This window comes from Schistocerca cancellata, chromosome 8 (genome assembly GCF_023864275.1).
Source record: "Schistocerca cancellata isolate TAMUIC-IGC-003103 chromosome 8, iqSchCanc2.1, whole genome shotgun sequence".
Taxonomy (NCBI): domain Eukaryota; kingdom Metazoa; phylum Arthropoda; class Insecta; order Orthoptera; family Acrididae; genus Schistocerca; species Schistocerca cancellata.
Genome location: NC_064633.1, coordinates 398826555 through 398852858, shown reverse-complemented (window position 1 = coordinate 398852858; position 26304 = coordinate 398826555). Strand labels below are relative to the sequence as shown.

Genomic DNA, 26304 nt, shown 5'->3' with positions numbered 1-26304 from the left:
TCAGTCTCAGCCCAGTCTGTACGCAGAGCAAACTAGGGGACACACCTCCTTCACTTTATGTTAGTGCGAACTTGCAATAATCATTCATACAATTTCTGTTATACTGTTAGCATGTTTCTGCTTACCGAGTGGCCATTCTTGGGACGATTGAGCTCCCAGCAGATTAATGTGAGCTATCTCTGGCAGAAATTCATCGGTATTGTATGCTAAGTACGAGATGGTACCAAAAAGTTCCCGAAATATATTAATTAAATTCATTACATAGTACCTACAAGAAAGAAGAGGTAATAATAAGAACTGAAGACCAAGACAAAATTGCTAGGACTGAAATGGATGTATGGTAGTCATGCAGTTTTTCGCCCCTGTTGTTCAATCTACATAACGAAAAATCAAGATAGAAATAAGAGAAATGTTCAACAACCAACGGAAGCATTTACTGGACACTGGTAAGTTTTGTGTCAGTAGGTGTAGTGGTTGAAGATAATGACTATACAGGGTGAAAAGTATTTAAACCGACAAACTCTGGGAGGTTGTAGGGGACATCAAAACAAATATTTTTCCCTAATGTCATTTTTTCCTATGAGGATTATTTAAAACTGTGGACGCCGTATCACTCTCTTCAGTTGTTAGAGGCCGTATTATGCTCTTCAGTTGTAGGCAACTGCTGTCCACCAGTGTAGTAGTGCATTGTTTCTGTTTACTAACGGAGCGCTACACCTGGAGTGAGTACACTGATGTGGTTGGTGCATACTACGTATAGCACCACAACGGACGAGCTGCACAGCGGGTTTATCAGCAACAATATCCTAATCGCCGTATCAGGCATCATATGACCTTTCTTGCTGTGTGCCAACGTCTGCGTGAGACCGGGTCATTTAGCAGATTACCTGGACAGGGACGCCGTAAGAACGGTGTAATTTCAAGAAGCTGTCTTGCAGCATGTGGAGCGGGATCCATCAATCAGCACTCGTGCAATTGCACGTAACATGGGGACGAATCAGACGAATGTGAGAACAGCCCTTCGAGAGCACTTGTTACGTCCATTTCACTTACAGCGTGTCCACAACCTGGAACCAGTTGATTATCCACCCAGAGCACAGCTTTCGCAGTGGTACTTGGAACAGTGTAAAAAGCATCCTACATTTCCATCCTCTGTGTTGTTTACCGACGAAGCAACGTTCAGGCGTGATGGAGTCTTCAACATGCACAATTCGCATGTTTGGAGTGAGGATAACCCACATGCCACAGTTACTAGTGCTCATCAAGTGCGGTTCTTCGTTAATGTGTGGGTCGGTGTTGTTGGGGACTGTTTAATTGGGCAATATCTGCTACCTAGGCCATTAAATGGCAGGCACTATTACAATTTTCTCGCCACAGCATTGCCAGAATTGCTGAAAGACGTCGCGCTCCATTCAAGACAACGTATGTGGTTCCAACATGACAGGGCGCCGGCACATTTCAGTCGTCGTGTGCGTCGATTCCTTGACCGACGGTTCCCAGAAACGTGGACTGGCAGAGGTGGTCCTGTACCACGGCCTGCTCGATCCCCCGATATGTCCCCTCTGGACTTTTATGTGTGGGGATAGATGCGCAACCTTGTTTACGCAACTCCTATTGCATCAGAAGAGGATCTGGTAGGCCGGATAGTAGTAGCAGCAGGAACAATTCAGGATACTCCTGCGGTTTTTGCCCGTGTCAGACAGAACATGATCCGACGGTGTAACCTTTGTTTACGTGTCAATGGAGGCATTTTTGAAAATCTACTGTAATTGAAATTGGGTTGTATTAATGTGTTGTCTCTTGGTCATAAAAAAATGTAAAAGTGTTTGTTGTTTTCATTAATTTGCCTCCAGAGAAATGTTCCTCTACCGCTTTAAATACTCCTCATAGGAAAAAATGATTTAAGGGAAAAATATTTGTTTTTGTGTCCCCTACAACCTCCCAGAGTTTGTCGGTTTAAATACTTTTTACACTGTACAGACAGCAAACAAAAAGTAAAATAAACAGAAGGATATAAACGATATGGAGTGCTTTTGGTGAACTAAAGAGAATTTCCAAATCTAAACTTTTAAGGGGGGACGTACACGAAACTGCAGTAATTTTAAAAGTATTTTATAAAACTCTAATTTTTTAAGATAATCAATCCAAATTTGGTACAGTTATTAAGAAATGTTATGCGCATATGAACCTAAATTTTCATTTTTATTGACCTTTTACATCTTTAATTATTAACAATTAATTTTTTTTCAACAATGTAATTACAAATGTTCCTTTTTTGAGAAAACTGTGAGAGCAATGTTAATGAATTTTTGTACACACTTTCATACCAAATAATTACAAAACTCTGTGGAGCAGAATTTTTATATCTTCTTTTGTTCAGTTTTTACGGGTCTCCCAATTTCCCTGAAAAATAATATATCAAATTTAAGGAATATTTTCTACCATAAATACCTTACTATTTTATTAAATGAAAATTCCTTCCACAGAATTTTTCACTATAGTACTGACTAGTCATATACCAAATTTCACTTCTCTACCTTTTGTGGTTTTTGAGAAAAAGGTACATAAAGTTATAAAAATGTAAGTTACGGGAAAACTGAATCAATGATTTGATAGTGTTTGTATTAGGTCTTACCGTCTCTGTGTGAACTAGTGCAAGCCATATGCATACTCCTCTTCATCTGCAAGCAGTCTCTTCTTTGCTTGTCTTCTTTGGTTAACCTGCTGTTCAATTTTATTGGCTGTAATATCAGCCGCAGCAACTCTTTTGTCATCGATGTCCTTCAATATTGAATAGGTGAAAGCTCCTGGATGAAATCCTAGCCTCTGTAGAGTTTTTATTCTTCCAAGATTACCATTGTTAAAAACTAAACAAGCATCATATGCAGCAATTTCAACAATAATTGTTGAAACAAATGTTGTTTTTGGGCAACGTTTCCAAATCAGTGAGTTGTAACTTTCATTAGGGTTTTGTGTCTTTCCATGCACACACTTTCGTAGGAGGTCTGGCTCTGCTAAACACCTAAATGTTGGTTTTATAGCACTTAAAACAGCCACAGGTAAACTGTGCTTGTGTGAATAGTTCATGCCATCACGCTCAGCCTGCTTGAATTTGCACCACGATATGTCACACAAATTATGTACAGGTTTGTCATCTGTGGATAGTTTATGAAAATAAATAGACCACACAGCCTTCTGCATGTTATTCAAATTTCCACTGTTGTCCCTTATTGCCTTGCCATAGTACACTTGTAAAGAATGAATTTCTTTGTCTGTGAGTCTGTTGGGACCACCTAAAAGTTTTCCATCCTCAAGTTTCCTGCCCTTCAATTCACGTTTCAATTTTAAAAGTCTGCCTCCCATTCGTTTTTGCACATGTCCAACACATTCCAACTTTTCTATAGCACAATGGGGACCATAAGGTTCACTTTCCAAAACAGTTTTGAAGGAGCTGGAGTCACCATCACCAAGGTATTTTGTGTATCTAACACCGTACTTTTCCACACTTCGATGGAACATAAGTTTCATAGCTGCAGGTTCCATTCCACCACTAGAACCAGAATAATTTCTACAGCACACTTTCTTGTGTTCAACCTGCCACTTATTTTCTTCCACTTCACCAGCTCTCTTTCCGAGTACACAGCTATAGCAATATTTGCTCATTACCTGAACGTCAAGAATTTTTCCAGTATCAACACTAATGACAGATGATACTCCATACAGTGATGTATGTCCACGCTTCATCCACGTTCCATCACATGACACACACAAATCGGTGTCTGGCGTGTTATCTGCTTCTGTCTTTAGTTCACTATTCATCTTCACAGCTTCCTTTGCAGAGGACTTCAAGTTTTCTTCCACTTCCTCTTGAAGAGCACTTAGCAGTGTTTTATTTCCAGTGGTGTACCTAGCACTTGGTTGTGGCATGTTCATGATCCCACAAAACAGTCTGGTACCTTCCCTGCCTATGCCCAAACATCTCATGCCATATATTAAACGCATATTTGCTTCATATATCCGGTTACTTGATGCCGAAGTTCTAAAAGCAGTGTCTGAATGACAGCTTTCACAAGTAAGATGCAACATACACACTATTCCAATTCTGTTTTCTTCGTCATATAATCTCAAACTTTTTGCACCACAGTCAGCACATACACAAGCAGATGATATAATATCAGATAGTATTTTCAAATCAATAAGCCTAAAACCACTAGTAGCTTGAGTGTCTGAGCCACAATCATCAAGTGATTGACAGCTGTCAATTTTCCTTCTCGAAGCACTCGCTTTCTTGGTTGAAGTATCGTTTCCATTTGTTATTATGGGGCTGGTTTTCAAGTTGTCTTTACTACATCGAGAAGCTTGACACTTTCTAACCTTTTTAAACACCTTACTAGAACGCGGCATGCTGCAAAATATAATAACAAGTCTACTTACAACTTTCGTAAAAATGTATTCCAAACAAACACTCGTAAACAAACGCTATAAATCAAAGAATATAAAACCAGCGGCAGAGATATTATTCCACAGCCTTCTTGATGTAGTACACAAACGTTCCCTGCATTGTGACTGCACAAAACTGGAAAAAAACGCAGTATAAATAGATATACGAGAGGATGAAGACCAAGATGGGGGGGCGTCGCCCTGTGCAAGCTATTACAAATTATTATTTTTTTCCCCCTTAGAAGCGGAATTGGAACGTAATATTTGGTAATTGAAATTTCAATACCATGTAGTAAATGAAGAGCCAATAAAATTTTTTTCACAAATTTGGTCATTTTCATGTACGTCCCCCCTTAATGTGCTATGATAGTAAAATTTACAAGGGCGGCTTTCGACATGTTCGTGTAGCTTAACTTCTTGCCATCTCAGTAGCTCAGCGTGTTCGGTCAGAAGGGCTCGCTGTCCTCTGTAATAAGAAAAGTGCGTGAAGAATCTAATGATGAACTTGAAGGAGTGTCATGTGACGTCCACCCAGACCAAATGACGGGAACAATGACGAACAAAAATGATAAAGGAATAAAGGCGTCTAGAGCGGCAGCTTCCGCGACAGCGACGTGAGCTGGTCACGGGTCTAATCCTTGAGGCGAACAGACGACCGATGGTTTGGTACCCCGCCCAGTTAAAGTGCAGTTTTTAGTCTGTTTCTCACGGCCGTCTAGATAAATTCCGAACTTGTTCCTAACTTTCTCCTCAGGCACGATACACAAACAGTTCAAATACGATAGCACTCGCAACAAGTTTGCACGATTCTCGGTCGGATGGTGTATGTGACTTACCTCGCTTTGGTTAAATGACTGCTGTTGCGATAGAAATGGCATTAACAGCAATGTTAAATTAAAATTAGTTTTCCAAATTATGAACTAAGCTACCCAAAGACAGAGAATGTGTATTACGAATTTTTATTTATGACAGTGATAAATGCACTTTTGATGCGAAGATCATTCAAACACTGAGAGTTGCTCACTGAGCAATGGAAATAAGATTGCTGCAGCGCTGGTACTTGCAATAGCAAGGCCTAAATCACTTCAAACTTATGTAATTGTGCTGTAGTTTGAAGCCTCAGAATTGAAACAATGGATCTAACTGTGTACAATATGAATGCCTGGCGCACATAGTATCCTTTATGACAGTCCTGTTCCTGTTTGTTGCAAACATGAGTCAGATCACCGTTTTCTATAACAGTGCATGCGTTATAATAAACAGGAATCTTCCCTTATGTGTTCACCGAAATGCTGAAAATTTTCAAATACAAACATGTAGTACACTCCACGTTAATTCGAAATTTGATCCTTGATCCGTGGACCACCCACGTTGTGTATTACAATACATAAAACGAATGGTCGAGTGGTTCCTCCGAAAAGGCTGCGATCAATTACCAGCCTATCTGTGTCCAATCCCACCTTGCGTCAAGTCTCTCATGACTTCGTGATCAACGACAATCTAAAATGTCACCGTCTCCTTTCCATCAGTCGGCGAAAGTATCAAGCAATATAAATAAACCTGTCATTTCAACATGTTGCCATAACTGCTCTGTTGTCACTGAGTTAAACAAATATTTTAACACTGATCGTAATTAATAATACTGTGGTGATGAGGAAAGACGTACATGCGCGTTTATCTTTGTTCTGATTCACTATTATTCCTTGTTATTACACTGAAGCAAACAGCAATAGTCTCTGTGTAGTAGTTCATTCTAGTACCATATTTAATTGTTTCTTATAACAGAGACACTGTCATTGACGGCACTGTTGTTAATTTTTCAGTTCACTGTAACTAACGTGAATATAATCTTAGGTAATCAGTAAGAGGCGAGAAGATAAGCGTACGTAATTCAAACTAATCGACAGTTTTCTCATATTATTTGAGTTAGCGTAGAGCTGATTTAAAATGTCGCCGTCACATCTTCCACATCTTTTTCTGCTTTCTTTGGATTGAAGATTGTATTGCTAAACATAGTCCGAGGTGATTCTCAAGGTAGAAAATAGTAGTTTGATTGTGAAAGTGCAACGTCAACAAACCTAATGTCGACAGAAAGAATAAAAAAAGTGTAGTACCATTACCGAACACATGGCATATTGGCATAACTGATATTTTTGTTAATTATCCATGCGCTGGTGCGATTTCTGTTTGTTAGCCATCTGGATACCTAGGAATTTGACCCTTTCTTTCTTTCTTTTGCTACTGCCTTTATCCCGCATGGTGCGCGGGGTCGGCAGGGTTAAATACGGATTTGGCATGGTTAAGTTCAAGGGTTCAAGGGGTGACCGGATGCCCTTCCTGCCACCACCCCATACCCCCCCCTCCCCCCCCCCCCCCCGGACGGAATTAGTGTACCCCAGCCGTCTGCGTCTAGTGTAGATCGTGAAATGTCTGCGAGTCGTGTAACTGAGGCGGGACGTGGGGACCAGCCCGGTATTCACCTAGTAGGATGTGGGAAACCGCCTAAAAATCACATCCAGGCTGGCCGGCACACCGGCCGTCGTCGTTAATCCGCCAGGCGGATTCGATCCGGGGCCGGCGCGCCTACCCAAGTCCAGGAAGCAGCGAGTTAGCACTCTCGGCTACCCTGGCGGGTACCTAGGAATTTGAACCATCACCTCTCAACCAGTGTGTGCCCATTTATTGATGCACATGCCCAAGGGAACTCGATAACCCGATAAAAATTATAATCCATTATAGTACAGAGGCTAAAAAATCAGAAACTTCGGTATTTAATGAGTGTGCAAATGTGTTTTCACGTGCACGAATACACTTTCAAGGTGAAGTTGGTCTCTATAAGACCCCAAAGCATCGCAAGTTTAAACGTTCCAAATAGGTCCGTCCAGAACTGCCGCAAAAGACGTACAATATCTGATCAAAAATATTCGGGCAACCGGATGTACTGCGCTGTTGACCACCAGATGTCACGGGAAGCGGGCTCGCCAGTATAAAAGGAGCTGGGGGGTACTGGGACCAGGAGGTGCAGACCAGGGAATTCGCCAACTGGAACGTCGACCTGGTCAACTCCGAGATGGTAGGCGTCATAGACGACACCAAGCTGGACGTGACGCAACTGAGAAATGCAGACAAGGCATGCACGCAACTGGTTGGAAGTCCGGAAGAAATTCGAAGCAGAAGAAAGAAAAGATAGAGGAGAGGAAGAAAGGAGAAGGAAGAGAAGAAAAAGAGCGCCGCCAGTGCCAATCCTACCACCGCAGATGGTAAACCAACGAGAAGATACCAACACAGCGCTCCAAAAGCGAAGCGCCAAGAGCATGGTGATTCACCAGCAACGCGGGCCGGGTTTTGCAGCTTTTCCTTAGGCCGTAGGGTGAATACCGGAGCTGTTCACCTAATCACCTGCAAATAAATTCCCAATTGGGAGGAGTAACGCCTTCTTCTTCCCTCCCTCCCCCCCCCCCCAAAAAAAAGTAAATAAACAGAGCCAAAACAGAACAACCATACCCAAAGGCTGAATAGAGCACCAAGAAGATCTCTAGCTGCCCGCCCTTTCCCATCTTGGAAGGAAATGAAAAGATTTTTTTTAAAAAAATGTGGTATCAGTACAGAAACAGTAACCGCAGAACGCGTCGGCTAGGAGACTACGAACACGGACTAGTAACTAGACGTCATCTCAGAGACGCATCCACCGGGGACGTATCAACCCTTTTAAAGGAGCCCAAGTGATGTGACTGTGAAATGGAAATGAAGGAATAACTTCAGCTAAACCACGGCCAGACAAGCCTCATGTACTGACGGAGAGTGGTTGTAACAATCGCATGAAATCAGCGGAAGGAATCACCCTTGAGTTTCAAAGTGCTAACAGCAATACAGCTAGCACAACTGCTGTGGGTAGGGAGTAAAAAAGAAGAGGATGTGATGGTCGGCAGTTCATCATAAGCCAAACACATCCGTAGTCAGTGCTAAGCGATAATTCCAGTGGTTTCAAGAGCGACTCCACTGAGAGCGGATGACTGGAACCGAGTGATGTGTGGTGATGATGAATCATGCTATACCCTTTGCCTTTTGGGTCTGGCGAATTCCTTGAGAACATTACGTGCCATAATGTGTAGTACCAACAGTGAAGTACAGAGGATATGATTTTACAGTAACGGGTGTCTTGCGTGATAAGCGCTTCAGAAAACGCTAAAAGCGGAAGGCTATGAAATGTTTTATAGCAGTGTGTATTGCGTACGATATAGGAATAGTCGGAGACGATGACTGTGTGTATCATCACTCTGTCATAAAGTAGCATCTGTGAGGCAATGGCTTGAGGATAGTAGCAGTCCCGAAATGAACGCGCCTGCCCTCAGTCCCCAAAAAAACCCAATGGAACACTTCTGGCATGAATTAGAACGTCGACTTCTCTCTATACCTCAGCAACCAACATCGACACTTGAGGAAGAATGGTCTGCCATTCCTCCACTGACATTCAGATACCTCCAGAAAGACACAGTTTTAATCCACCAGGAAGTTTCATATCAGCGCACACTCCGCTGCAGAGTAGAAAAATCTCATTCTGGAAACATCCCCCAGGCAAAGCCACGTCTGTGCAATATCCTTTCTTCCAGGAGTGCTAGTTCTGCAAGTTTCGCAGGAGTGAAGCTGTGACGACGGGGCGTGAGTCGAGCTTGGGTAACTCAGATGGGAGGGCACTTGCCCGCGAAACGCAAAGGTCCCGAGTTCGAGTCTCGGTCCGGCACACAGTTTTAATCTACCAGGAAGTTTCATTCAGATACCTCATTGAAAGTGTCCCCAACAGAGTTCAATCCGTCGTAAACGTAGAGTGTGATGTCCATTAATGGGTGGATACCTTTGACCTGATAGTGTAGTTAGGTTCGCTGCAAGAAGTAGTGTTACTTTGTTCTGTCATCTGTTGCGAACAGAGGTTTTAAATAGCACCCCAGGCAAGCACTGGTTCTCTGTTTTTGGGCGCCACGATTTACACTATCAGCTCCCGGACGCCACGGACCTACAGTTGAACACGGTTCCCGACTGCTGAAGCATCAGAAGTTTAAGGAAGGCTACCGGCTTTAGCTTGCTTATTGCAGTAACCAGATTAACAAGTATTACGATAACTCAAAAGTACAACAGAAACCAAACCACAAGGTCATTCATGCAGCCGCTCAGGTAACCCTACATATTCTGCTGTCATCATATTGTCATTTCATGGAATCTCTCATTCGGTTGCATTCATATTCTTATGTATTTCAGTGTTTCTTGTGTGAAACTTTCTCCTGTTGACCGACCACTAGCTGCTAGTTCAATAATTTGTAAAAACTGAAAAGTTTAAGTACGCTTTACTGGTCATTTCGGTGTTATCACATTAATGGATTAAGTGTGCTGTAACAGAGGACTTAACTCAGTATATCTGTTTATTTGTGGCTGTCTACGACTCTTATTTATGTAGTGCTATAATATTCCCACCTGTCTTTATTTTCTTTTAGTAGCTTGATTTTAACAACAGCGAGGAAGCAAGGGACCAAGATTAATTAAACCCGCAAGTATAAGATGGTGCTTTAGTGCTGTGGACGCACAACAGCAAGGTCTTTAGCGCCTGCAAGTACAAGAGGAAGCTGATGCTTGGTTCACAGTTCGACAGGAAGCAGTAAGGGATGTGGCCAGTTCAGTAAGAACAGACAACACCAGGGTGCGACCCATTACACACTGATCTCTACTTCCAATACCTGTCATTCACTATGCTTGAAATGAGTCTTCGTAAGATTAAAGGTAAAGTCGTTTACTATTAACTACACTGCCTGGCAAACCAATGTGAAACACCCATAAGACATCGTAGGATGTCTGTGTAAATTCGTACGCGTATACAGCATTGGCAGGAATGTTAATGATTAGAGTTGCAATTCTCTAAGACAAGTAGAGCGGCCACCACAGAACATTATTGTCGTTCGTGTTTAGCGCTGCTACCAGGACTGGTTGGGTATATAAGGAGCATGAAGAGCGTCAGAAGTTGGGTGATGACTGTGAAGGACTTGAGCTGCCACATACTCTGTGAGACAGAGTTATGAGAACCTGAAAGTGTTTGAAAGGGGCCTGGTCGTGAACCTCCACTTGTCCGGCTGGTCTAATCGTGCAGTATCGAGATTTGCTGAACATTCTCATGTGACAGTGGACCGATGCTGGACTTCATGGCTCGAAATTTACCACTAACTTCAATGCGAGATGTTTTAATAATTTCCACAACGAAACTATCTCGAAATCTGGCGTAAAATCCAAAGATATCCTTGTCATATGTAAAGTACACCAGCGGCAAGGTGCAACCAATACCATCACTGTGCGATAACAATGGTGACGCCAATGAAAACAGCGCCACTAAAGCATAGTTACTGAACACGGTGTTCCGAAACTCTGTCACCAAAGAAGACGATTAAAATATTCCATAATTCTAATGTAGAACGACTGCCAACATGAGTAACTTAGAAGCATACATCCTCGATGTAGCGAAACAGCTTAAAACACTTAATAAAGGCAAGAGACTTTCGGTCCAGATTGCATACCAGTCAGGTTCCTTTCAGAGTATGCTCATACAATAGCTCCATACTTAGCTATCATACACAACTGCTCGCTCGTCGAAAGATCCGTTTGTAATGACCGTAAAGTTGCACAGGTCATACCAATACCCAAGAAAGGGAACTATGAGTACTACGCTGAATTACAGACCTATATCACTGACGTCCATCTGCTGTACGATTTTGGATCATGTGCTGTGTTCGAACATTATGAATGACCTCGAAGAAAACGATTTATTGACAAACACTCAGCACGGATTCAGAAAAAAACGTTCTTGTGAAACACCGCTAGCCCATTACACGAAGTAATGAATGCTATCGACAGGCGATTTTAAGTTGATCCCATATTTTTGGATTGTCAGAAGGCTTGTGACACACAGTTCCTCACAAGCGACTTCTGAACAAATCACGGGCCTATGGAGTATCGTGTCAGCTGTGTGACAGGATTCGTGAATTCCTGTCAGGAAAGTCACAGTTCGTAGTGACTCTTCAAGTAAAACAAAAGTAATATCTGGCGTTCCCCATGGAAGTGTTACTGTCCTTCTGCTACTCCTGATCTACACATGGTGATTCACGAAGATATGCAAATATTTTCATATGTTATTCCACAAGTTCAAAATGGTTCAAATGCCTCTGAGCACCATGGGACTTATCATCTGAGGTCATCAATCCCCTAGAACTTAGAACTACTTAAACCTAACTAACCTAAGGACGACACAGACATCCATGCCCGAGGCAGGATTCGAAGCTGCGACCGTAGCGGTCGCGCGGATCCAGACTAAAGCGCCTAGAACCGCTCGGCCACTCCGGCCGGCCTATTCCACAAGTAAAACTAAGGAAAAAAGTTCATATAAACATAGATCCGCAAATTTTCAGGTATGAAGTTACGGCTAATAAAAGATTTTGCCTGAAATTTAGCAACTTCGCGAATATGAAGCTATCGCAAAATTGTACGAGGTTAAAGTAAAGAACGATTTCCACTTATTTTGCTGTTAATGATCTGGTGAATCTCATAAAACATGTCCCAGACTTTCCAGAACATCCAGAAAAGCAAAGTAGTAATTTCGTAAAAGTTTCAATTTATCAACTACATCGCCCAGTTTGTTTTTTTAATTACAGCCAATTGCACAAAGTTTTCAACAGAAGTTGCAGAGAATTTTATTTTGTAAAAATGATAGTAATAACATTAACTGACACTGTATGAATGTGTCAGATAATCTGACATACACCATAACACACGTGAATTCAAGGTCAACCGAAAAAACAAAGCTCAGTGTTAAGGAAGTTGTACAGTGTACTTACAATTTCACAATACTTTCACAATAAATGTGCAAAAATGTCTCCACCGAGTTCAATGCATTTAGCTACACGTGTATAAACAGATTTTGTTCCTCGTTTCAGTTTCACAGGGTTGTTCTTAATTTCGTCTATTGCATTCATAATGCGAGCAAGTAATGCCTCACGTGTATTGACTTTGTCTTCATAAACTATGTCTTTCATCTACTCCATACACAAAAATTCGTTGGTGTTAAATCAGGCGATCTGGGTGGCCACAGACGTGTAGCACCACGAGCAATCCATTTCTGGGGAAGATGTTCATTTAAATGTGTAATAACGGCGTTGGTGGAGGCGCGCCGTCATATTGAAAATACATTTGCATTCGCGTAGCTAGTGGAACAACTTCGAGCAAGTGGGGCATTTCTTCTCGAAGGAATTGTAAGTACGTCTCGCAAGTTAGACGTCCTGGGAAAATAAATGGTCCAATAAAGTGTGTGTTGATTATACCACACCACACATTTATGCTAAATCGCTGCTAGTTATTGCGTTGCACTGTTGAATGTGGGTTTGCTTCAGACCATACGTACTCGTTAAGTAAATTGTTTATACCATCTCGAGTAAACTGTGCTCATCAGTAAATAAAATGTAGTTGTGCAACTGCAGATTAGTATTTAACCAGCCGCACAACTCCAAGAAAAGGGCAGGATCTCCCTGACGCAAATGATTCACTTTTTGTTTCTGTTAAGGATACAGATTATTGTACTTCAGTGTACGCCATACCTTAGATTGTGAAATGCCTAATCGTATGGAGATACGTCCTGTACTGGTACCCGGACTACGTTGAACAGCAGCCATAATATCCTCATCATCGTCTTCACGTATCGAGCGCTCGTACTGATTATGAACGCTAGGTAGAGAACCTGTCTCCCGTAACATTCGAAATACTCCACTAATGGTTCGTGGATTCGGAATCCTTTGGATAACGTACTTGATAGTCGTTAACTGCAGCGTGGCATTATCATCACATTTGCCATAAATAAACACGACATCGGCGTATTCCTCTGTCGTAAATTTTAAAGACATCCCTATTTGATAAATAATCAACAAACTTCAACATTTAGATGTGGTTTCACTTAAATACACTGTTGTTATTATTTTTTTTACTGAACAATACAGAAAACTAACTCGTTTCAAGGTTGACAAACGACTGAAACAACTCACTAACGGTTGCCAACAATGAAATTAAAGTTTCTACGTTGTTAATGGGAAATAAACAAATTTACTTGTATAATAATCTTTGCTTCTCTGAATGTTCTGTAAAACTACTGCAGATACACGTCTGGGGCATTTTTTATAAGTTTTACCAGATCAATAACAGCAAAATAAATGGAAATCGTGCTTTACTTTAACCTCGAACAGTTTTGCGATGGCTACATATTAGCGAAGTTGCTAAATTGCGGGCATACTCTTTTATTAGCCGTAACTCCGTAACTAAACATTTGCGTATCTATGTTTATGTGAACTTTTTTCTTTAGTTTTACTTGTAGAATAACATATTAAAATATTTGCATATCTTCGTGAATTATCCCGTATGAACGACATAGGAGATTATCTGAGCAGTCCTTATAGATTGTTCTCAGATGATGCCGTCTTCTAAAGTCATCAGACGATCAAAATCAACTGCAAAATTATTTAAACAAGACATCTGCATGGTACGAAGAGTAGCAACTGATTCTAAATTATGAATATGTGAAGTCATCCACATAAGTACTACAAGGAATCCGCTACATTTGGCTAAACGATAAATCACACAAACATAAAGGCTGTAAATTCAAGTAAATACTTAGAGGTTACAATTACCAATAACCGAAATTGGAAAGATCACGAAGATAACGTTACGGGGAAAGCATCCAAGGACTTCAATTTATTGGCAGAACACTTAAAAAGTGCTACATGTCTACTAAAGAGATTGCTTGCACCACGCTTGTCCGCCCTCTCCTGGATTGTTGCTGTGCGATGTGGGATCCACATCAGACTGGACCGACGAAGGACATCGAAAGAGTTCAAAGAAGGGCAGAAGAAAGAGAGTGCTACTGACATGATACGTGGCTTGGGGTGGCAATTATTAACACAAAGGCGTTTCTCGCTGTGGTAGGACTTTGTTCATGAAATTTCAATCACCAGCTTCCTCCTCCGATGACTGCAAAAATATTCTGTTGGCGCCCACGCCCTACATGCGGAGAAATGATCATCATGATAAAATTAGATAAACCGGAGTTCCCACAGAAAGATTTAAGAGCTCGCTTCGCCCTCGCGCCGTTCGAGAGTGGAACGGTAGAGAAAGAGATTGAAGGTAGTTCGATGAACCCTCTGCCAGGCCCTTAATTGTGAATTGTAGTGCAATCATGAAGATGGACCGACGAAGGACATCGAAAGAGTGTTCTGCCAATAAATTGAAGGCAAGCATATTCGTCGTAAAGATTCCAGTCGACTGCGACTGACCACCACAACGGAGGACTGACGTATTTTACACCAAGCTCATCGTAGCCCCTTCACTCCTTTACCTGCCTTCAGACAAGTGTTGGGCTGCCTGCAACATTCTGCGTCGTACCTCACTGTTGGTCAGAAATTAGCAAATTAGCACCAGCCGAAATAAGGAATTACTGTCGCTTGAATAGACTGCAGTTAACACCACAGCGCAAACGACTGCATTTAGAGTGGTGCCACGGCCGGGAAGCATGGACTAGTGATAAATGGCGTCGGATTGTGTTTAGCAGTGAATCGCGATTCTGCATTACCCCGTACGAGCGTCGTCGACGAGTATGATGGTAACCTTGGCAGGGGTCCCATTATGCCAATGTTTTGTACAGGCACAGTGGTGTCACACAAGGCGTCAGAGTGTGAGGAGCCATCAGGTATGGTTGGTTGGTTAATTTGGGGGGGAGGACCAAACAGCAAGGTCATCGGTCCCATCGGATTAGGGAAGGATGGGGAAGGAAGTCGGCCGTGACCTTTAAAAGAAACCATACCGGCATTTGCCTAAAGCATTTAGGGCAATCACGAGAAACCTAAATCAGGATGGCAGCACACGAGTTTGGATTGTCGTCCTCCAGAATGCGCGTCCAACGTGCTAACCACTGCACCACCTCACCCGGTCGTCAGATATGAGTTCGCTCATCTCTAGTAGTGATAAGAGAAATTTGACAGCACAACAGTGTGTCATGGACATGCTGCGTTCTCATGCGACCATATCGTGGTGACATTTTTCAAGAGAACAGTGCTTGTTCACACAGAAACGTGTCTCCATAAACTGTTTTGATGTTGAGGTAATACTGTGCCCAGCTAGATCCCGAGATCTAGCATGTGTAAGTTCAGCTCGGACGTCAACTCTGTCTTAGTACCCTTATCCATGATATCAATGACACACTTAAAACAGTTGTAGGCCAGCTTTCTTAGGATAGGACATAACGTCTATATGACACCCTTCTCAAACGAATCAGTGCATGCATCCATGCAGATGGTGCAACGTCATCCCTACGTTATTTGTGCTCGTAAATTTGTCTCTATTTTGTAATCACTGAAGTAACATCACGTATCCTCCCAAACCGCGAAGTTCCATTTGAATATCTCCTCTTCTTCTGGGTGCTTCTCTTTTGCTGTCAAGCAATATAGTTGTGAGGCTGTTTCATTATTCTCCTAGCTGTTGGATGTGTTTGGACTCTTTATAAGAATAGTATCATCGGCAAATATCTCAGGTTTTGAAGATTCTTCCACAGTCCCAGGCAAAGAAGTTTTGTAGGAGTGGACCAAGCACAGCACCTTGTGGAACACTATATTTAATAGTTTCCCCACTCCGAAAATACTGGACCAGTAGTGTTGGGTTGTTAACAGCTGTGTGGGCGAACGCATAGTGCAGGCCGCTCTGCACTGTGATTGTGTGTGCAGGTGGTGACGTACCTGTCGAGCCGCGGGCTGCGCAGCCACGTGGACGAGCGCGTGGTGGCCGAGGTGAGCCGCGGCGCCGTCGCCAGCGGTGACTCCGACGCGTGGCACGAGGTTCCGCTCACCGTGCCGCCGGTGCCGCCCTCCTCACGCTTCACCAACTGCTGCAAGCTCATGGACATCGACTACCGCCTCGACGTGAGTGCCAGCCTTTATTCTCTCTCCTGCAGCGTTCTGCGTGTACAAACTACAGGGTGTTTAAAAAATGACCGGTATATTTGAAACGGCAATAAAAACTAAACGAGCAGCGATAGAAATACACCGTTTGTTGCAATATGCTTGGGACAACAGTACATTTTCAGGCGGACAAACTTTCGAAATTACAGTAGTTACAATTTTCAACAACAGATGGCGCTGCAAGTGATGTGAAAGATATAGAAGACAACGCAGTCTGTGGGTGCGCCATTCTGTACGTCGTCTTTCTGCTGTAAGCGTGTGTTGTTCACAACGTGCAAGTGTGCTGTAGACAACATGGTTTATTCCTTAGAACAGAGGATTTTTCTGGTGTTGGAATTCCACCGCCTAGAACACAGTGTTGTTGCAACAAGACGAAGTTTTCAACGGAGGTTTAATGTAACCAAAGGACCGAAAAGCGATACAATAAAGGATCTGTTTGAAAAATTTCAACGGACTGGAAACGTGACGGATGAACGTGCTGGAAAGGTAGGGCGACCGCGTCCGGCAACCACAGAGGGCAACGCGCAGCTAGTGCAGCAGGTGATCCAACAGTGGCCTCGGGTTTCCGTTCGCCGTGTTGCAGCTGCGGTCCAAATGACGCCAACGTCCACGTATCGTCTCATGCGCCAGAGTTTACACCTCTATCCGTACAAAATTCAAACGCGGCAACCCCTCAGCGCCGCTACCATTGCTGCACGAGAGACATTCGCTAACGATATAGTGCACAGGATTGATGACGGCGATATGCATGTGGGCAGCATTTGGTTTACTGACGAAGCTTATTTTTACCTGGACGACTTCGTCAATAAACAGAACTGGCGCATATGGGGAACCGAAAAGCCCCATGTTGCAGTCCCATCGTCCCTGCATCCTCAAAAAGTACTGGTCTGGGCCGCCATTTCTTCCAAAGGAATCATTGGGCCATTTTTCAGATCCGAAACGATTACTGCATCACGTTATCTGGACATTCTTCGTGAATTTGTGGCGGTACAAACTGCCTTAGACGACACTGCGAACACCTCGTGGTTTATGCAAGATGGTGCCCGGCCACATCGCACGGCCGACGTCTTTAATTTCCTGAATGAATATTTCGATGATCGTGTGATTGCTTTGGGCTATCCGAAACATACAGGAGGCGGCGTGGATTGGCCTCCCTATTCGCCAGACATGAACCCCTGTGACTTCTTTCTGTGGGGACACTTGAAAGACCAGGTGTACCGCCAGAATCCAGAAACAATTGAACAGCTGAAGCAGTACATCTCATCTGCATGTGAAGCCATTCCGCGCCGGCCGTGGTGGCCAAGCGGTTAAAGGCGCTATAGTCTGGAACCGCTCGACCGCTACGGTCGCAGGTTCGAATCCTGCCGCGGGCATGGATGTGTGTGATGTCCTTAGGTTCGTTAGGTTTAATTAGTTCTAAGTTCTAGGCGACTGATGACCTTAGAAGTTAAGTCGCATAGTGCTCAGAGCCATTTTGAAGCCATTCCGCCAGACACGTTGTCAAAGGTTTCGGGTAATTTCATTCAGAGACTACGCCATATTATTGCTACGCATGGTGGATATGTGGAAAATATCGTACTATAGAGTTTCCCAGACCGCAGCGCCATCTGTTGTTGAAAATTGTAACTACTGTAATTTCGAAAGTTTGTCTGCCTGAAAATGTACTGTTGTCCCAAGCATATTGCAACAAACGGTGTATTTCTATCGCTGCTCGTTTAGTTTTTATTGCCGTTTCAAATATACCGGTCATTTTTGAAACACCCTGTACATACAGTGTTAGTCGTGATGATCTCAGACCTTACACGAGATAAACAACATGTCACTATGTGAAAACCAACATCTCTACCGCCCTGCCAGCCTCGATCTCCACCTCTGAATTCATCATCTGCCACGGCATCCATATACACTTGAACCGGCACCAGCTCCTTCCGCCTCACCTTCTTCTCTGCTGTCCAGCTCCAGTTCCTCACCCACCCAGCTCCAATCCCACCCTCTTGCCGTTGTGGTTTTCATTCAGAAGACTGATTTGATGTAGGTCTCCATCCTACTCTGTCGTGTATCTGCATAACTACCGCAACCTACATTCATTTGAACCTGCTTACCCTTAATAATCAATAATCCACAATTTGTATATGCCATGACCTTGGGAAAGTTTATGACCGTGTATTGCATATTGGTCTCCTTTTCCAACTCCAGACAGATTCACATCGAATTATCCCAGCCTTTCTGTCTAACCACCGCCATTTTGTCACTATTGATACCAATTTCCATATCTTCCATCCTACTGTAGGCGTTCCCCAGAGCTCTGTCCAATCTCTACTCCTTTATATCTTCTGCACAGTCACTCAATCCATCAGCATGCTGATAACATCGCTTTCCTATGTCTCTATCCCACACTCCAGAAATCCCAAAGATTCCTGTAACTCAACTATAACCAGTTTACATCCTGACCTAACCACTGGCTCTCAAGACAAATGCTTCCAAAACCAAGTAAATAATCATAGGCTGAAACACCACAGGTTCTATCCCCCTGAGCTCTACCTAACCATTTACGACCGTTCTATCCCACCAACCAGCACACCAAACAGCTCAAATCTCCGCTCGATCAGCGTCTAATATGGAAGCCTCACGTGCTTGCCATCCAACAGAAATCTCACAATAGACTAAACCTACTAGCTAGTAGAAAGAGGGAATTGCATCCCTCTACTAACCTCCACACCAACGAAACATTGGTTTGAGCTATTCTATTTTATTTCTATGTTCCTCAAAATTCTTGTTGCCCCAAATCCTAGAAAGCCTTGCATTTCACCTAGCCACAGCCTTCTCCCATGTGGATAGTGAACTGTATCTAATTCCCACCTCTCCTCACTGACACAGAACACCTTCATACATCAACACTATCCGCAAACTTGACTCGATCAATCATATGGTTAATAGAGTGCTTCCGTGTGTTCTGCCGAGTTATTGTTTCCATTTCATGCACTGCAACCAGTCGAGGCAGCGAGTGCACATAACAGCGAAACTCGCAGCGCCTCAAGAAGACAGCTGAGTCGATCGTCGAGATGTTATGCATAAAATGGAAACAACTCGGAAGAACACAAGGAAGCACACTATCAATCAATTGCACACAGAAAAACCTGAGAGATCAAACCATATAGTTTCCCAATTTCCAACTCTGGTTTGCTACTGCACCTATACCGACACATTCCGCCAATCCTAAAACTCTTAACACTCCACAGACTCTCCCAATCAAAACTTCAACAAATGCATCTTCCAACAACGAAATTCACCCCGATATTTATCCATCCTGTCAATTTCAACTCTTTCTTTTCTAGCACACCCAACATCAGGATTTCCCCTCCAACCCTTCCTTCTCCATCTTTCCCAATCCCCTTCCTCTTCAAATTACGGCCCACACCCCAGCTCCCATTCCCTATCTGTTTCCTACCATCAACATCCATTCCAGCACCTAGCCTCATCTCCGGAGTTACGGCCCAACACACCATTCTGCTTATATCCTCACCCTACAACCCAACAGAACGCCCAACATTTTCCTCGCTTAAATATCCCTCCCCTGTACAGGACCTTCGATTCCTGATAGATATTCAGTGTTTCATTTTAAGATCGTCACCTGCCTGCACCATATTTTTATATATCTTTTTATTTTTTATCTTACCTATAGCCTTTGTTTTTAGTTAAAAGTGAAGAAAGTCAACAGTTTAATTTTATTACTGCCATCGATAGAATCATCTTCTTCATCAGTTTTAAAACTGTAATTAAGTAGTTTGCCTTTTAACTGTATTGTTTAAACTTCATACATATTTTGAACCTTTTCTTTCAAGAATGAGATGCAAGTACCGGCGAGAGACCATCTCCCGCTCATATGGGGCGGGGGAATGAAGCAAAAACAAAGAAAAAATCCCAAACTAACATCTCGAACAGCATACTGATGAATACCCGTGGCGGCCGGCCAATAGAGAAAGCATTAAGTAACCTTAATTCATCGTTTTCAGTCAGGACTTTTTCATTGCAATCGTCAAGTCTCGAGCAAGGTTTATTGACATAGAAGAACGTATCACTAATATTTATTTCCTTAATTATTGTTGTTTTAAGGACACTAAAATTTTGCTAAGACATTTTTCGAGATCAATAAATTACGTTATAGACTGAAGCTGGGGAGGGATATCGCTACCGACCAGATGCGATTAGCCTTTTGTTTCGTGTAAGTATTTGTGTACAAACGTTCTGAAATTGTCGATAAAGGTCACATGAAGGTATGAGCAGAAGTGTATTAAATATTATTTACATTATCTTTTCTTTGTCCACAATATGAACTTCGTAATTTCTTTTTATACAATCATGAATACTGGTAAAGGTTTTCCCAATGATGAATCACAAAGAAATTATCCGAATCCTGCGTTGAAAAGAACATACTTTGAATACAAAACACCTTACAAAGTGCGTACGAAACATTTTTCTCCTGAGTATTTTGACACTGTAGCCTCTATTTTCGGAAGAAAATCTAAAGCAAGATGTCTTTCTACTTATTTCTTTTAATTTTCCTATGTCTTCTGCATCGGAGAGTGAAATATAGAACGCCCTTTATTTGTACTTTTATCGATGTAATTCTAAACAAAATTCAGTTGCTTAAAATTAAGAGTTTCATTCAATTTAAAACCATAATTAGCTAAAGTTTGTTTCAGTTTGTACAAAAATCCATGAGGGGCACCATGATAAGTGGTACTGAATAAGAGCTGCTATTATCAGAGGATTAACAGTCACAAAACTGTGAGGAAAAATTCAGTAGCAGATGTTCGTAGCAAAATTCTCTTACTTTGTAATGGCAGTCAGTGTAGAAAGCCGGGACATACATTGGTCATGAGATCAAAAACTCGATAAACGACAATGATTTTAAGGCGACAAAATGTTAATACTCTCTGATTTATTATAAAAGTTTTCTCTATAGTCAACATTTTTTGATATATCCTGCTTCTTGTCTTAATATTGTTTCCGTATCTGCAGTGGACAAATAATGATCATAAAATGTTAACGCCTATTTGTGTAAAAGCAGGACGTAATGGATCCTTATCACCACTAACAGCAGCAAACGAAAATTAAAATGCGCTTTTGACGATTCGTATGAAAACGAATCTGATACGTTTTGTTACGGTCCTGTGTGAACGGTGAACGATTTTACGCACAGTGTACTAAAAAAGAGGAGTTCACTGAAGAACAGGTAATTCTGGCGCTTATGTATAGGACATACAGAAATGAACATAAACATAAAATTTCACAAATTGTCGTGCTTTTTCATCTAGCTAGACGTTAAAACGACAACGGGGGAACTAATATTGAGAATTAAGTAAAAATAACGTTAATTATATTGCTAAAACTGCAATACTAACACAGTAGGCCATTCCGGTGTTAAGCTCAGTTCTTGATTTCAGTTAAAGATGCGGAAACCCATGATAGATTCACGTTGTATAGCGTAAATGACAGCGACTCGGCCTTATTCCGCTCGTTGGATGACTTCGTTGATTTCAAAGCTCAGCGCGGCAGAGAAAAAGGCTCACGTGGTCTGAATGTACAGGATTACAATTATTGAACTACACTCCTGGAAATGGAAAAAAGAACACATTGACACCGGTGTGTCAGACCCACCATACTTGCTCCGGACACTGCGAGAGGGCTGTACAAGCAATGATCACATGCACGGCACAGCGGACACACCAGGAACCGCGGTGTTGGCCGTCGAATGGCGCTAGCTGCGCAGCATTTGTGCACCGCCGCCGTCAGTGTAAGCCAGTTTGCCGTGGCATACGGAGCTCCATCGCAGTCTTTAACACTGGTAGCATGCCGCGACAGCGTGGACGTGAACCGTATGTGCAGTTGACGGACTTTGAGCGAGGGCGTATAGTGGGCATGCGGGAGGCCGGGTGGACGTACCGCCGAATTGCTCAACACGTGGGGCGTGAGGTCTCCACAGTACATCGATGTTGTCGCCAGTGGTCGGCGGAAGGTGCACGTGCCCGTCGACCTGGGACCGGACCGCAGCGACGCACGGATGCACGCCAAGACCGTAGGATCCTACGCAGTGCCGTAGGGGACCGCACCGCCACTTCCCAGCAAATTAGGGACACTGTTGCTCCTGGGGTATCGGCGAGGACCATTCGCAACCGTCTCCATGAAGCTGGGCTACGGTCCCGCACACCGTTAGGCCGTCTTCAGCGATGAGAGTCGCTTCTGCCTTGGTGCCAATGATGGTCGTATGCGTGTTTGGCGCCGTGCAGGTGAGCGCCACAATCAGGACTGCATACGACCGAGGCACACAGGGCCAACACCCGGCATCATGGTGTGGGGAGCGATCTCCTACACTGGCCGTACACCACTGGTGATCGTCGAGGGGACACTGAATAGCGCACGGTACATCCAAACCGTCATCGAACCCATCGTTCTACCATTCCTAGACCGGCAAGGCAACTTGCTGTTCCAACAGGACAATGCACGTCCGCATGTATCCCGTGCCACCCAACGTGCTCTAGAAGGTGTAAGTCAACTACCCTGGCCAGCGAGATCTCCGGATCTGTCCCCCATTGAGCATGTTTGGGACTGGATGAAGCGTCGTCTCACGCGGTCTGCACGTCCAGCACGAACGCTGGTCCAACTGAGGCGCCAGGTGGAAATGGCATGGCAAGCCGTTCCACAGGACTACATCCAGCATCTCTACGATCGTCTCCATGGGAAAATAGCAGCCTGCATTGCTGCGAAAGGTGGATATACACTGTACTAGTGCCGACATTGTGCATGCTCTGTTGCCTGTGTCTATGTGCCTGTGGTTCTGTCAGTGTGATCATGTGATGTATCTGACTCCAGGAATGTGTCAATAAAGTTTCCCCTTCCTGGGACAATGAATTCACGGTGTTCTTATTTCAATTTCCAGGAGTGTATATGAAATAAAATCGTCATAACTTCTGAACGGTTTGCGTTAGGGCGTTCAGCCTGCACGGTTGACCGCGCGGCATGCCGGGATTAATGTGCACATGCATGGTTTGGTTTACCGATGAAGCCCACTTTCATTAGCATGGATTCGTCAATAAGAAAAATTCGCGAATTTGGGGAACTGAGAAACCGCATTTCGCGATCTAGAAGTCTCTTCACACTCAACGGGTGACTTGGTGTTGTGCAATGTCAGTCACGAAATAATCGGTGCGATATTCCTTGATAGGACGGTGATTACCGAACGGTATGTGAAAGTTTTGGAAGATGATTTCATCCACGTTATGCAAAGTGACACTGATTTCGACAAGATGTGGTTCATGGAAAACGGAACTCGACCCCACTGAAGCAGAAGAGCGTTTGATGTCCTGGAGGAGCACTTTGGAGACCGCATCCTGGCTCTGGGGTAACCAAAGGCCACTGGCATGGGCATCGATTGACCGCCATATTCTCCGGAACTGAACACATGCGACTCCTTTTTGTGGGGCTATATTAAAGACAAGGTGTTCAGCAATAACCCAAAAACCACTGCTGAGCTGAAAACAGCCATTCAGGAGGCCATCGACAGCATCGATGTTCCGACACTTCAGTGTGTCGTGCAGAATTTCGCTATTCGCCTGCGCCACATCATTGCTAATGGAGGCATATCGAACACGTCATAACCTAAATCTGAATATCTGTAGTGACGTTTACATGTTGAATAAAGTGTCTGCACGCCGTAGTTTGTAATTAATTTACTTTGTTTTCATATAGTTCAATAATAGTCACCTTGTACCAGTAGCCAAAGATGTCGACAGTGCAAACTATCTGGAATGAAGCACAAATACAGACAATCCTAGGTCTAGATACAGTTGAGTCGAAAGTGAGAAGTGAAAATAACAGCACTCAAAATTTACTGTAGTCCGCTGATGATAAAGGTCCAACGAGACGCAGTTTTGTTACAGTTTAAGTATATGCTCAATTCGCATAAGGTGCTCTATTCACAGCAGTTGTTTAAAATCTCACTTCCCCTCCCTCCTCTCCACAAGCTTTAATGGGGTCGTGACATCGGCACACAAAAGTCTGTCGCACCCATTAAATAGCCCTGTCGTCAAAGGCAGCTACAACTGCTGCTAGATTTTTCTTCAGACTCGACAGGTTTCTCGTACACAGGACTTTCCATATTGTCTCATAAGAACTACTGAGGTGGGATCATCAGATATAGCAAAAGAGCTAAGAAGGCATAAGGATCTTGTCATCGTATCCAGTCCAGGGAACATCTGACGCAGGTGCTCTAGAACAAGATGTGCACAGTGCATTCGGGCTGGAAGCACAAACACGCACTAAGGTCAAATGGCTCTGAGCACTATGGGACTTAACTTCTGAGGTCATCAGCCCCCTAGAACTTAGAACTACTTAAACCTAACTAACCTAAGGACATGGGCTGCAGATTCCTCGACTTGCGCCATAGGGTGGTGGGGTTTCGGGTTCCGCTGGATAGGTCAGGAGTCCACTACACGCAACAAGCGGCTACACGGGTAGCAGGGGTTGTGCGGCGTGGACTGGGCGGTTTTTTAGGTTAGATGGCCTTGGGCAAGTACAGAAAGGGCAACAGCCTCAACAGGTGCGGGGCAAAGTCAGGACATGCGGGGACCAAGCAGCAATCGGTATTGTAATTGTAAACTGTCGAAGCTGTGTTGGTAAAGTACCGGAACTTCAAGCGCTGATAGAAAGCGCCGAAGCTGAAATCGTTATAGGTACAGAAAGCTGGCTGAAGCCAGAGATAAATTCTGCCGAAATTTTTACAAAGGTACAGATGGTCTTTAGAAATGATAGATTGCATGCAACCGGTGGTGGAGTGTTCGTCGCTGTTAGTAGTTGTTTATCCTGTAGTGAAGTAGAAGTGGATAGTTCCTGTGAATTATTATGGGTGGAGGTTACACTCAACAACCGAGCTAGGTTAATAATTGGCTCCTTTTACCGAGCTCCCGACTCAGCAGCATTAGTGGCAGAACAACTGAGAGAAAATTTGGAATACATTTCACATGAATTTTCTCAGCATGTTATAGTCTTAGGTGGAGATTTCAATTTACCAGATATAGACTGGGACACTCAGATGTTTAGGACGGGTGGTAGGGACACAGCATCGAGTGACATTATACCGAGTGCATTATCCGAAAATTACCTCGAGCAATTAAACAGAGAACCGACTCGTGGAGATAACATCTTGGACCTACTGATAACAAACAGACCCGAACTTTTCGACTCTGTATGTGCAGAACAGGGAATCAGTGATCATAAGGCCGTTGCAGCATCCCTGAATATGGAAGTTAATAGGAATATAAAAAAAGGGAGGAAGGTTTATCTGTTTAGCAAGAGTAATAGAAGGCAGATTTCAGACTACCTAACAGATCAAAACGAAAATTTCTGTTCCGACACTGACAATGTTGAGTGTTTATGGAAAAAGTTCAAGGCAATCGTAAAATGCGTTTTAGACAGGTACGTGCCGAGTAAAACTGTGAGGGATGGCAAAAACCCACCGTGGTTCAACAACAAAGTTAGGAAACTACTGCGAAAGCAAAGAGAGCTTCACTGCAAGTTTAAACGCAGCCAAAACCTCTCAGACAAACAGAAGCTAAACGATGTCAAAGTTAGCGTAAGGAGGGCTATGCGTGAAGCGTTCAGTGAATTCGAAAGTAAAATTCTATGTACCGACTTGACAGAAAATCCTAGGAAGTTCTGGTCTTACGTTAAATCAGTAAGTGGATCGAAACAGCATATCCAGACACTCCGGGATGATGAAGGCATTGAAATAGAGGATGACACACGAAAAGCTGAAATACTAAACACCTTTTTCCAAAGCTGT

At 43.3% G+C, this 26304-nt stretch overlaps 1 protein-coding gene across 1 annotated transcript in view; it reads left to right on the top strand.

Annotated features, from left to right (window-relative positions):
- Positions 1-26304, top strand: part of LOC126095594 (arrestin domain-containing protein 17-like) — a 197935-nt gene that overhangs the window by 129532 nt on the left and 42099 nt on the right. The window contains exon 8 of the mRNA XM_049910367.1: positions 16230-16424. Within this exon, the coding sequence (XP_049766324.1) occupies positions 16230-16424 (195 nt within the window). The remainder of the gene's footprint in view (positions 1-16229; positions 16425-26304) is intronic.